The following is a 14585-nucleotide window of genomic DNA, read 5'->3' as shown; positions in this document are numbered from 1 at the left end:
GGAAGTTGGTTTTACTAAGTCCTTATCTAAAATAAACATTGCTGCTGGAAGTCTGACTCCTCATCTGTGTTCCTACCCACAATATTCCATTGGTGACAAAGGTGGGATTGCTGGGTTCTGAGCCAACGTAGAGATAAAAGAGGCACGCATGAGTGGTGTTTGTTTTGGAAAGAGAATGGCTAACCCACCACAGTTTGCTCCATTTGATCCTGAAACACAGATGTGGGATTCTTATTAAATCCTTTTTGACTGTATATTGGAAGCTAATGACTATACAAATATCACAGACAATTGGAAACAAACACTTTTTTTGAGCATTTGTGGAAAAGAAGTGTTTGAGACGGCGAGGGCAATTATTGTGCCCCAACCCCTGCAGACAGTTCCTTGGGACATATTATTAAGCAAATTGAGGGAACGTTATGCTCCTCGACCATCTTGCATTGCTAGAAGACATGCTTTTTACCATAGGGACCAGGCGGAGGGTGAGTCTATCAGTTGTTATATGGCGGCCCTCAGGTAAGCAGCTATCTGTTGTGAATTTAGCAACCTAGATGAAGCCCTTCGAGACAGATTGATCTGTGGGGTTTGGGATGTTCGGTTACAGAGACAATTATTAGCGAAACCAACGTTAACGCTACAGACAGCAGTAGAGGAGGCACAAGCTGCTGAATCATTGAATAGATCGACAGAAGAGATACAGAAGTTGGGCAGCCCCCTGGCAGCTAGAAGCGGGAAAACCATCCATCGGTGAGATGTGGAATTATGGGAGGATGCTGAAGAAGAGAGAGATATTCATGATGATGTCCATCGGTTGAGGGTGGCCAGTAAGGATCGCAGATTGACAGAGGATCAGAGGTTGTCTTCCTCGTATATAGGGTGCAGCAGAAACCATCTGAGAGCTATGTGTCACCATAAAAACACCATTTGTAGATGGTGTGGGAAGAAGGGTCATGTAGCACAAGTTTGCTGTGCTGCATTGCCTGACCCCCCCCACTAGGCAGACTTCAATTTGTAATGGTGGGGAAGCGTGGCCCATCGAGGCTAAGAACCCCAAAGGATGAGTGTTTTACTATTAACACAGATGCCTATTGTTCAGAGAGGATGAGCACTCAAACCGGGATTCCGGGAAGTAGTAAAATTTACATTACTGTCCTTATTGTGGGATCCCCCTGCTGGATGGAAGTGGATACGGGGTCAACAAAAACAATTGTCTCCTGGCAGACTCTATAGAAATTGGTGCCACACGGAGCCGAGTGGAAGCTTATGAGTAGTCGTATTTGTTTGAGAGATTATCAAGGAAATAACATCCCCATCAAGGGTAGTGGAACATTCCATGTAGAATATAAAGACTTCTCCGGGCCACTCAAATTGGTTGTTGTTGAAGATGCACCGCCTAACCTCCTGGGACTGGATTGGTTTGCAGCTTTGGGGGTTAGAGATTACCGGGGCTCATAAAATCCAGGGAGAAATAATCAGAGAGTTGAGTAAAGAGTTCGCTGACCTGTTTGATGGAAAGTTAGGAGAATATAGGGGTACCCCGATATCCTTCAGTTTGGACCCCAAGGTGGCAGCAATAAGAATGAAACCGAGGAGGGTGCTATTTGCACTAAAACCCAAGGTTGACGAACAACTAGATAAATTGATTCAGCAAGGCGTACTGGAACCAGTGGACCACGCTAAGCAGGAGACGCCTATCGTGACGCCAGTGAAACCAGACGGGTTCGTCCGAATTTCCGCAGATTATAAATGTACATTGAATAGGGCTCTTCAACATAATGCTTATCCATTACCAGTAGTGCAGCACTTGTTACATTTGTTGGGGAGGGTTGTTTTAAAGCCTAATGGAACATTTGTTATATGGCATCCCTGGGGTTGTACCCTATTTTGATTACGTGCTCATCTCCGCTACCAATAAAACTGAATTATTTGAACCACTATGACTAGTGCTACAAAGATTTCAAGAGGCTGGACTAAAGGTAAAGGAAGAAAAGTGTAAAGTAGCAGTAAATCAAGTCAAGTTTCTGGGATACCTGGTCAATGTGTCCAGATTGCACCCCACCAAGGAGAAAGTACAAGCAATACAGGCTGCTCCAACACCAAAGAATAAGATGGAACTCCAGGCCTTTTTCGGGCTCCTCAATTTCTATACTGTATTTTTGTGACAAAAGGCATCTGTCACTGAACCACTACACCGACTGTTGGGGGAAAAGGTGCCATCGGTATGGGGGTGCATTTGTGGGGTGAAAAAAATAATTTCCTTGGATAGCATCTTAGTCCAGTTTAATGAACATCTGCCATTAGTCCTGACTTGTGATGCATCCCCGTTTGGAGTCAGGGGAGTTTTGAGTCATCGCCTTCCAGACAATCATGAGGCTCCAATAGCATTCTTTTCCAGAACACTATCATCTGTTGAGAGGAACTACAGCCAATTTGATAAAGAGGCATTGGCTGCGGTAGCTGGAATTAAGAGATTTCACAAATATGTTTATGGAAGGAGATTTGATTTAGTGACGGATCATAAGCTGCTGTTGGGACTAATCACGGGGGATCGGCAAACACCGCAGGTCCTGTTCCCAAGAATGACACATTGGACAGAGTTTTTTGCAGCATATAGTTATTGACTTATACATTGACCCAGCATAGAACTGGGCCACGTTGACGGCCTAAGGTAATATCCGCTACCTAATCTAGTGGAGGATCTGGCTCCAGCAGCATCGGTACTGCTGATTGAGACCATGCCATCTGTTCTTGTTACAGCCGCGGAAGTGGCAACCTAGTCGAGAAAAGACCGAACGATCATGCAAGTGTTAAACTGGGTGTGAAGGGGCTGGCCTAAAGAGACAGGGAGTGTAGAGTTTAAGCCATTCCGGGCAAGGCAAAATCAAATTTGTGACACTATTACTAATTTACTATAAGTGGAACTAGTTTTCTTTTTTTTTTATTTAAATAATTTTTATTGAATATAAATATTAAAAAAGACATACGTAACATATACACAACAAACATTTATACAACATATACACAAAAAGAGTGTAATTTCTTCTTAAGCATTTTTTCAGAGTGACGTTCTACAATTCTACTTATAATATATTCCTTCACGTCTCTTTAATCTAATAATATTTTTATTACATATATATGTATCAATCGGTAATATATCCCCTATATTTTTTGTATATTTCTGATTTTTAACCAATTATACCAATTATTCCATATTTTATAATAGTCTGATTCTTCTCTTTCTTGTAATTCTTTGGTTAACCTATCCATTTCAGCACATTCTAAAATTTTCCCTATTACTTTTGTTTCACTTGGTATTTTTTCTTGTTTCCAATTTCTTGCGTAGGTTATTCTTGCAGCAGTTAATATGTGAATTGTAAGATATTTGATATCCTTAGGGTATGATTTGTTAAAGATTCCTAATAAAAATGTTTCTGGTTCTTTTTCAATCTGTGTTTTTGTTATTTGTTCCAACCATTTTTTGATGTTAGACCAAAATTTCTTTGCTGCCGGGCACATCCACCATAAACTAGTTTTCTATTAGGGATTGATTGTTTATAAAATGGTCATGCGATAAGAGTGTAAAGGATAGTAGTGAAATCAAAGAATGAATGCAGTGTTGTTTTTAAAATGAAACATTTTTAATGCCTTCAAGTCAGTAGGGACTCTTTGCAACTGCCTGGACAATCCTTGCATGGATTTTCTGACAAGATTTTGGAAGTGATTTAGTATTGCCTCCTTCCTAGGGCTGAGAGAGAATGATTGGCCCAAGGTTACCCAGGTGGCTTTGTCTCTAAGCAGACTACTACTTATAGTCTCCCAGATTTTAGCCTGATGCCTTAACCATTACATCATATTGATTGCAACAAAATGCAACAAAATTAGGGGTTGACTTGTAAAAGCCCTCAAAAGGTTAACATAGCTTACAGCAGGGGTGTCAAACTCACGTTGTCACGGTGGTGTCCTGTGATGTATCAGGCCTTCCCCCCCCTTCAGTAAAAGGAGTGTTAGCGTGGCCAGCGCGTGACACATCCAGCCCACGGGCTGGGAGTTTGACAGCCCTAGTTTACATTTATGAATGTTGTGCATAATATTTGAGATAGATTTTTTTTTAATCAACTGGTCTCAAGGCCCAATAACAATAATTTAAGAGCATAGAAATTACTGCCCGTCAGATGCAGAGACCTGGTTCACATTTAGAGGATGTGTGAACTTAGTTGATACGAACTGAAAACAATTGTCTATGACAGGGATTCACACATGGCTTTAGGCTGAGGCCTTTACTTAACTGATTTGAAAAGTAAAGGACTCCAAGGTCAATATAAAGTTCCTCATTCAGGCCAATTACAGTGAATTTTAGAATTCTCTATTTGCTTATTATTTTTTCTTCAAACATATTAAATTGGAATTTACTGGCAAGTTTTGGAGTCTCTAAGGAAGGTTTGTATGCATGGCTCACAAGTACATCATGCAAGGCATCGGTTGTGAATGCTTGCTTACCTTTGTGGAGGAATAAGCCATGTCTAGCCATAGTTAAACTTGTTTTAACATAATTTGTTAAATCTACAGGTATGTAGACAAGTTCTTGACAATATGTAAAATGAAATAACTGGTTCTGATAACAGTTTTAAAAGGGAAATGTTCAACTAGCAATCTAATACAACAGATGCGGTGGAGACATCAGATGTAGTTTCCTTAGTGTTTTGTCCTGACTATTATTTCCTAACTATAACTCTCTGTGAGGGAAAAAGGCCTGTCTACCATTTCTTAAGCTAGTCTGATGCCTCCATTCCTTTGTATATGCATCAATACATGTACAAGTAGAATATTGGATTCAGTCATCATGCTGTGAATATCATCTTGCTTGTTCTGACATCCCTATGGATATTACTGGAGGATAATATCCTGATATGTGTGGTATAGTTTATATATGTCAAATATGTTAATCTGCATGTGCAGATATTATCAGGCATTGAGATGTCTTTGGTAAGCTCTGACTCATCTTTATATCATATTCTCTTGTCATACAATTCAAGATTAATTGCAATTACATATGAAATAAATATAAATGGCATTTTTAATTTTTCCTTTACAGCTAAGGATTGGAACATTGCTCAAAATTTGAAAATGCTTTTGATATTAATTTTCATAATTACTGGGACACAGACTTTCATGGCTCAGAAACCAGGTACAATAGATTTTTTTTATTCCCTAATGCTAAGATTTACCTAGAAACAATTTAAGATTTACTCGTAAGAATAACAGGAGTTATTGAACATGACACCTAAAGAAAGACGTTTGAATGACTGAGAAAAATGTAAAGACAGAAAAATGTAAAGAAAATGTATATAATGGTTAGCATATAACAAAGGATTGCTATCAGCAATTCTTTTCAACCTGGTAGCCTCCAGGACTTTGGAACTTATAGTTCTTAGAATTCAAAGAATACATGCAAATCGGAGTTCAGGTTCCTTAAAGGAGGGAGTTGAAAAGGCTGGCAAGTGACAGAAGAGGTAGAAGATGTTTTGATTGATTGAGAAGGAGACTGGTATTCAATCTTTTATTTTTTAATGACCAATCAATGACCTACTTATTTCAATCTTCCATCTGGAGAACTTTTAAAATCTTTTTTCAGTGCTATTGCAATTTTTAAAAACCAGAATACTTTATTACTTTGTTTTATGTATTAAAATTGCTTATTGCAATATGCCTTTAGTTGTTCTAAGAATCTTCAGGACTGAATAACAGATGATTTTTAAAAACTGAAATAATACTGTTTCCTCCTATGATGATGCATCTGTGCCAGAAAACAGATTGTAAATTTCTTTACATACAAATACAGTTCATTCTTTAGGGGAATGGTGCTATGAAGGCATCTTAAACAAAATGCCATCTAGTGTCCTCTGGAAAGAAATTAAAGAGGCTTAGTGTCTATGAAGATTCTCAGCTGTCTTAGGTCATGGTTGTCCCAAAGATGCTTTCTTTCAAAAGGCAACTGGACTTTCATATTTTGATAGAAGATGTTTTGCTTCTCATCCAAGAAGCTTCTTCAGTTCTGACTGAATGGTGGAGAATGGAATGATTTCTATTCCTTGCAGTCATGTGGTTGTTAGACTCTTCTAGCAAAACAAGGAAGTCCAATTGCCTTTTGAAGGAAAGCATCTTTGGGAAGTTGAAAAGGCTTGCATAAACCTCCCTCCTGCTATTTCCTCCATAACCAGAACTTTTCTGTTGTGCCGTAGGTGGGGCCCTACTACTAACCTCTGGCCCAAGATTACACAATAGCCTTTACATGTGACCGCCACAAATCCATCTCTCTTTGGTCATAGGCTAACATGAAGTGCAATATTAAATTCAATGCTCTAATTAAAATTAAATCTGTACTTATCACACTTATATCATCTCATTAAACCATCTCACTAAAAACAACTCAAATTAAACATAATTTAATTTTAATCTCCAATCATATTTTAAACTATGTTTTCCCTTTGTCAGTTTAACAGCCTCTAATTGGCAATAAATTCTGGAGGACTCAAAGGACTGCACTTCAAGGTCCTTGACAGGCTTTTTCTAATTATATCTTATGATCTGTTCCACAAAGCTTTGAAAAGTAGTTTTAGGCTTTTAGCTTCCTGGCTTCACTTTAGTAGTAACTTTGAAAAGTACTGAAGTACTTGAATGTTTTGTTTTGTAGCCATAATGCTTAAACATTACGTGATTACATCTTTTCTTCTTTTTCAGTTCCCAGGCCAATTGATATTATATTTTTGGTTTCCAGTAGTAATACGTCTTTTCTGCATATCAAAACATTTATTAGTACAGCAGTCAAGTTTTTACCTTTTGGTCCTAATGAATATCGTATTGCACTTGCTCAATATTCTGATCAAGTATATAGTGAATTCCAACTGGATACTTACAAAGAGAAGAATCCAATGTTAAATCATATCAAAAAGAAAATGGTGCTTAGAACTGGCTTATTAAAAACTGGCAGTGCTCTCTACAGGATACATGAGATTGATTACTGGAAACCAATTCTTGGAGAAGAAAGATCCAAGATTTTGATAGTGATCACATCTCAACAATCTAAAGATGATATAAAAGAAGCTGGTTGGCTGCTGCAGAAAGCTGGAGTAAAGATTATTTCAATTGGGGTGGAAAAAGCCTCTATTGATGAACTACGTCTGTTGGCTACACAGCCATTTTATTTCTTCTTTCCTAGAATAGAAGATCTTAGTTTATTTGCTCAGAATATTTCTAGGATTGTGGTTGAAGCTATTCACATAGGTAATACTGATATAAACCTTTTAAATATGGCAGCTGTAAATATGTATTACAAAACAGTAATAGAAGGTAAGACATTCCATGACTTATTTATTAGATTTATTAGAAAGAAATTAGTAGTAGCCACAAAAGTATAAAATTTGAAATGTAATTGGAAACTTAACATATCCACTTGCCAAAATGAGTTTTATTTATTTATTTCAATTCCATTTCAACAATGCAACTCTGGATACTATTGTGTAGAAAAGTAGGAGAGACAGTGCTAGATATATTGCTTTATGCTACTGGAGGTATAATGAGATCTCTGTTCAAGAAACATTTAATAAAAAACACACCTAAATACATGCATCCCGATCTACTATACAAATATTTCCTGCTGGTGGGGAACGCACTTGACTCATCAATAGTTCTTTTTTATTCTCTGGCTCTCGGAGATAAATCTTAATTCCTCCAAAAAATTGGCAGTTTTCATGCAAAACAACAACAGTTAGAAAACAGGCATGTTAAGTCTTTATGATGATAGATTTGAATTCCCCCTCCCCAAAATTAGGACCTCCACTCTTAATATAATCCTCTTTTCTGACCATCCACAGTAGTTTCCACTTGCCAAAAGATTGAATGCTACTGACCTAGAACAGTCCCCTCCCAGGAACCTTGTGTACTCCAGATGTGCCCATATTTTCCAGCCTGGCCAAGGCCTTGTTAGCTAGTGAGGGTGGGAGTTATAGTTCAGCATCTCTGAAAGGCACTATTTGGAAAAGATGGGTCAGAGCAAAAGCAAAGCAGAAAATAGATACTTTGGATGATAAATGTAGAAATGTTGATTCACTAATAGAGATGCTTGAAAAAGCTATATAGAATGCAAAATGCAATGTTGTTTCCTTCTTATTATAGCATGTCATAGTGATGGAGTTGCTGATTTAGTATTTATAGTGGATTCAGGCTCGTCACAAACAAACTTCGAAAAGATGCAGCTCTTTTTAGAAAACCTGGTGTCTTCTTTGGATGTGAAGGAGAAATGCATAAGAATAGGCCTAGTGACTTTCAGCACTAAGCCCCAAGTGATATCTTCACTGCAGATGACAACTGATGGAATTCGCGTTCTGCAATACATCCAGGGCCTATCACCTAAGCCAGGAAAAGCTAACATAGGTACTGCCATTAATTTTACAAGACAGAAAGTCTTCAGTGCCAGTTCTGGAAGTAGGAAGGCTCAGGGGGTAGAACAAATAGCCCTTCTGATTAGTCATAGACCTTCAGAAGAGGATGTGAGAGATGCAGCTAAATCACTTAGAAGAGCTGGTGTGACTGTATTTGCCATTGGTATTAAAGAGGCCAATATTACCCAACTAACCCAGATTGTTGCTTATCCACCACCACGGTATGTTACTCAGCTAAGTACGTTTTCTCAGTTGCTTAATAAATCTCTGGATTTTCAGAAGAAAATTATGACTCGAATACAGGAGAAACTCTACATGGATACTAAAAGAATGGAACTTCTGAAAAGAGGTAATTTCTTCTGAACAAATTTGGCAGGGGTGGGCTCTTAACAGGCAAAATCAAGAGGAAAGTATGTAAACATGTTCTAGAACTGTTTTCTTGCCAAAATTGGTGTGAGAACATTCTAGAAACTGAGCACTCAAATGTATTAAGTAGTAGTATGCAATTTCTGACAGTGGAAAGTTTGCACTGGGCTTTACATGGTGTATTAGGGGCTGCATATTTGGAGAAGATATCAATTTTTTTAATTTAAAAGATGGAGCCTATATTACCACCTGTTTGCAACAGCCCAGGAATCACAAATAAAGATTGGCTTAATAAATAAATAAACTCTCCACTTGTAAACAACCTTTGTATCAGCATTAAGGCAAGACTGACAACAGGATACGAGGTTTCACTTCTTTTTTAAAAACTAAATTAAATAATTTTAATATTATCATTCTAATGATATACCATAATTTATTAGAATAGAATAGAATCATATTTTATTATCATTTTGATATTACAGAAAAGTAGTGGAGTTATAATAATATCATTGTGTGGTTTTTTTCTAACATGAATGCTTTAGCTTTTTAAATAGGTATATAGTTTTAATATAAAATTTAGAGTGAAATTGCAATAAATTTTGTTCTGAATTGCTATTATGTGTATTGTTTAAAAACTCAACAAAACTTTTAAACGAATTCCTATTTCACCAAAATAACCTTATTCCAAAAATCCACAAAAAGGGGAAATATCTCAGACTTGTTAATATATGTAATGCAGTCTCAGCTGCTTTGCATAATCACTTGTGCCAATCATATTAAACATGAAATTCTGCTTTGATCACTAAAAGTTTGTCCTTCTCTGGTTAATTTGTAACCTTGGTCAATTATTTTTCTATAAAAAAACCTATACATGTTTTACATTTATCTATGTATAAATAACCTATGTTATTTATACCTGTGTTTTACATTTATCTATGTATTCTGATAGAACCAATAGATATTTCTTTCCTGGTTTACCCAGTTTCAGTGGCTTGCTCCAAGACTGATGGACAAGTCAATGGTTGCTTCATCAGCATAGTGCTCAGGGAAAGTCAGACGTTAACAAAAAGATTCTTTTATTCAATGGCTATATATTAATCATATACCAACATTCTGTTCCTTATAGGATGTGTGGATATGGAAGAAGCTGATATTTATTTTCTCATTGATGGTTCATCAAACCTGGATTATTTTGACTTCATGGATCTTAAATTATTTTTGAAAGAAGTGATTAGATTGTTTACCATCGGTCCAAATAAAGTCCGTATTGGAGTTGTACAGTATGCAGAAACCAGTGAAGTGGAATTTGATCTTGAGGAATATGGCAAAATAAATGATATATTGAAAGCCATTGATAACATTCGTCAAATTGGTGGGACTCCCCCCCACACTGGAGCAGCTTTGACAATCATTCAGTCCTTGTTCAGGAAATTGCAAAGTCAGCATTCCAGAACAGTACCCTGCCATCTGATTGTGTTATTAGACCAGATATCAAAAGACCATGTAGAGGAACCTGCCAAGAGATTGAGGAATGAGAAAATAAATCTTTATGCCATTGGCGTAAGGCATACAAATGCATCTCAAATCTACACAATTGCAGATTCAAATAACCGAGCTTATTTTGTGAATGATTTTGCCTCTTTGAAGTACATAAAGAATGATGTTGTTCGGGAGATCTGCGCTACAGAAGGTAAAGGATTATAGTTTTGCTTTATATTTTATTAAGTTGACCAATGACCAGCAGATATATTTTGTCACAAGCTGGTCATTAGCTAAAATAAATCAAGAAAAAGGCATGTCTCTTCTGGGGGTGGCAAATGAAGGCAAAGGGTTGGTTAGGAATATGTGCCTTTTGGGGAATTTTTTACTCAGATGTTAATTATATTAATTCTGGGTTTATTGCCCTTTTTGGTTTTTTAAAATAAGTATTGGACATGTTTTTAACAGCATGCTGACCAGAGTCATTCTCAGTTGGACAGCTTACACTTGCCATTAACTAAATAACTAACTTCTGAAATGGCCAAAATCACAGGAAATTTTATATCAGGGGTGTCTAAGGATATGATTTTTAAAAAGGCAAGATAATCACTATGACAGGCCAATCAAATCTCAACTTGTTTTTATATGCTATGTATGCACAGCACACAGAAAAAGTGGATGGAACTTTGATTGCACATTTGTAACTACCATCTTCACTCTTTTAACCCTGTTATAGGGACCTCACTATTACATCATAGGCTCCTGAGATCTCATAATATGATAGATTTCAACAATTTAAATCTTTTAAGAAAATGAAATGGATTTTTAAATGATTTGGAGTCCTGTATACACACATAGCATGGTATCCACTATCATCTTTTGCTGGCTTAGGCTTTAAAATGTTTTAGAGATGATACAGTGGTCATCATAAATTTTAAAAAAAGTTTAGGAAAGCTATCTTAGTCTTCTTTTTTTCCAAAAAATATTTTCAATATTTTTTATATTTTAATTATTATTGTTTCTTTTTTGTTTCTTTTTTTACTTTATTAATATATTGCTTCAATAAGATTACAAGGTTACAATATTTAGAATATTTCATTACCACAACATTGTACATCTTTTTTTTTATTTTTATTTTCCATTTTTCCAATTTACATAACAATAAGCATTTTTTAACAGTACTGTGTCATGTGTCTCTTACAGTTATCTACACTTATTTCTATACAGTTTTGTTTCTCTGTTCTAACCACTTATACCAAACCTCGTAAAATTCTGTTTCTTCTTTGTCTTTTATTTCTAATGTGAGCTTATACATCTCGGCACATTCTAATATCTTATGACTAATCCTCTCGTTGACTGGTATATTTTCAAGTTTCCAACACTGGGCATAAACAATTCGTGTTGCTGTTACTATATGTAAAATGATATGTTGGAGTTGCTTCTTTATGTTTTGATTAATTATTCCTAATAAAAATAATTCAGGTTTAAATTCAATTTATTCTCCTGTTATCTCCTGTAACCATCTCCTTATCTGTTCCCAATATTTCTTTGCTTTGAGGCATTGACACCACATGTGATAGAATGCTCCGTCCTTATATTTACACTTCCAGCAGTCTGGTTTCATATTTGTGTACATTTTAGTCAATCTTGCCAGTGTTAAATGCCACCTATAAAACATTTTGTACTGATTTTCTTTATATGCGGTCGACAATGTTAATTTACAGTTTTTGTTCCATAATTTTTCCCATTCTTCTAAATTTATATTACGGCCTACATTTTGTGCCCATGCTATCATTGGACCCTTCACTATTTCTTCTTCCATTTCTACCTCTAATAGATATTTATATGCTTTTGTTATAAATTTTTCTTCCTTGCCTGTCAATATTCTATCCAATTGTTGTGGTACCCCTTGAATTCCATATTCTTCCATATCTTTTTTATATCTCGACTGTGTTTTTAATTCTTCATTTGATTTAAGCTTCCCCTGGCTATCTAATAGTTCTTTATATCTTATCATCTTTTTTTTTATCTAATGTGTTCGAATAAATCGTTGCCTCCATTGGTGAAACCCAGTTTGGCAATTTCATATAATGTTTTCTTTTAACCTTTCCCCATGTCCATATCAATGCTTCTCTTATTTAATGTCGGTAAAAATATGAGTGTGCCTTGTTACATTTATCCCATAGGAGGTCATGCCAATCTGCCTGTAGGTCATCACCTTTGCAGTTTTATAGGGACTGTCTGGAATAGATATAATAATTTTGACAATATATTCATTTTAATTACTGCTATCGTTCCTAGTAGTGATAACTGTAATTTTCCCCAAATGTCTAAATCTTTTTTCATTTGTATCATTGTATCAGTTTTTTATAATTATCATCTTTTATTGAAGAACACCTTACAGTGAGCCAAATTCCTAAATATTTAATCTTTTTTTCAATTTGCCATCCCAAGTCTTTTTCTAATTCTTTCTTTTCTTTTTCAATTAATTTTTTTACTAACATTTTAGTCTTTTCTCTATTAATTTTCAGTCCTGCCACTGTCCCAAATTTTTCTATTTCATTCATTAAGGTGTTTCCTGTGTCTAGCGACTCTTCTATGAAGAACACTAGGTCATCCGCAAATGCCTGTGTCTTATATTCTTCTTTTTTTACCTTTAGTCCTTTTATCTCTCCATTGTATCTAACTTGGGTTAGCAGCACTTCTAATGTCAAAATGAAAAGCAGAGATGACATTGGGCATCCCTGTCTTACTCCTTTGTTTATTTTGAATTTCTCTGTGTTATCCCCATTAATTATTACTCTAGCTTTTTGTGTCGTGTATATCACCTTTATTGTTTTCTTGAACTTCTCTCCAACTCTCATATCTTTGATCTGTTGGAACAAAAACTGCCAATTAAGATTATCGAATGCTTTCTGGGCGTCTAAAAATATTAGTGCCACCTGTTTTTAGGATGTACTTCATAGTACTGTAAGACATTTAACACCGTTCTTATATTGTTTCTAATTTGCCTTGTAGGTAGAAAACCATTTTGGTCCGAATGTATTATTTCATTTAATATTAATTTCAACCTTTCCGCAATTATAGTAGTAAAAATTTTGTAATCTGTGTTCAATAGCAAGATTGGCCTGTAATTTTCTATTTGTTTGGGGTCTGTATCTTCTTTTAGAATAAGGGATATATAAGCTTCAGTCCAGAAGTGTGGTAATTTGGCTTTCTCCAACATATCATTATATACTTCCAGTAGTGTATCCTCATATAAACTCTTATATACCTCCCCTGGAAGTCCGTCTGGCCCCGGGGTTTTATTCCTTTTTTGTTTTTGCACTGCTCTTCTTAATTCTGTGACTGTTATCTCTTTATTTAATTTTTACCTCTGCTCTTCTTTTAGTTCTGGCAAACCATTAACCGTTAAGTATTGTTTTATGTTCTCCTCGTTTATTTCTTCTTTTTTTGTATAGCACCTCAAAGTAATTCTGGATTCTTTTTTTCTTTTTTTCCATTTTGTAATGTAACTCTCCATTTTCATCCTGTAATTCCTGAATTAATCTTTTTTCCCTATCCTTTTTTAATTTATAGGCTAGCCACCTCCCGAACTTGTTTGCATGTTCAAAAATTTTTTAGTTTTGCTGCTTTCAGTTCCCTTGCCCTATCCTCTTGCTCCACTATATTTAGTTTATGTTTAGCCAGAATCATTTTCCCTTTAATTTTTTCATCCTGGGGCTCCCTTTGTAATTTAGATTCTAATTTATTAATCTCCTCCTGCAGTATATTTTGCATTTGCTTTTTCTCCTTATTTTTTTTGCTATGTAAGCTATCGCTATACCCCTTAGGCAGTGGTGGGATTCAATTTTTTAAACAACTGGTTCTGTGGGTGTGGCTTGGTGGTCATGTGACTGGGTGGGCATGGCTTGGTGGTCATGTGACCGGGTGGCCTTGGCTATGTGCATAGGGACTACTTAGAGGGCTGAAAAAAGTCATTTCTGACTGGTCCTCGCACTTTTGAGTGGTCCTCACACTTATGACCATGCTCACATTTATGTCCATTGCAGCATTCTTAACAACCATGTCACTCATTTCACAACTGCTTTTCTTCACCACGGTGACAAGATAGGACACAAAATGTAAAATGTGAGGACAGTGGTAAGTGTGAGGACCGGTCAAAAGTGCGAGGACCACTCAAAAATAACTTTTTCAGCCCTCTGAGTCGTCCCTATGCACATAGGGACTACCCAGAGGGCTGAAAAAAGTGATTTTTGACAGGTCCTTGCATTTTTGACCAGTCCTCACACTTATGACCAC

General features: G+C 36.1%; 1 protein-coding gene across 1 annotated transcript in view; it reads left to right on the top strand.

The window, feature by feature from the left end:
* Positions 1-419: 419 nt before the first annotated feature.
* Positions 420-14585, top strand: part of LOC148114268 (collagen alpha-6(VI) chain-like) — a 30772-nt gene continuing 16606 nt past the window's right edge. Inside the window, exons 1-5 of the mRNA XM_087893681.1 lie at positions 420-482; positions 605-747; positions 1552-1748; positions 8173-8787; positions 9931-10494. Of these exons, the coding sequence (XP_087749807.1) occupies positions 420-482; positions 605-747; positions 1552-1748; positions 8173-8787; positions 9931-10494 (1582 nt within the window). The remainder of the gene's footprint in view (positions 483-604; positions 748-1551; positions 1749-8172; positions 8788-9930; positions 10495-14585) is intronic.

Source organism: Pantherophis guttatus, chromosome 4 (genome assembly GCF_059756535.1).
Source record: "Pantherophis guttatus breed Tessera chromosome 4, ASM5975653v1, whole genome shotgun sequence".
Taxonomy (NCBI): domain Eukaryota; kingdom Metazoa; phylum Chordata; class Lepidosauria; order Squamata; family Colubridae; genus Pantherophis; species Pantherophis guttatus.
The sequence above is the reverse complement of the archived record's forward strand: the minus strand, read 5'-3'. Positions and strand labels throughout refer to the sequence as shown.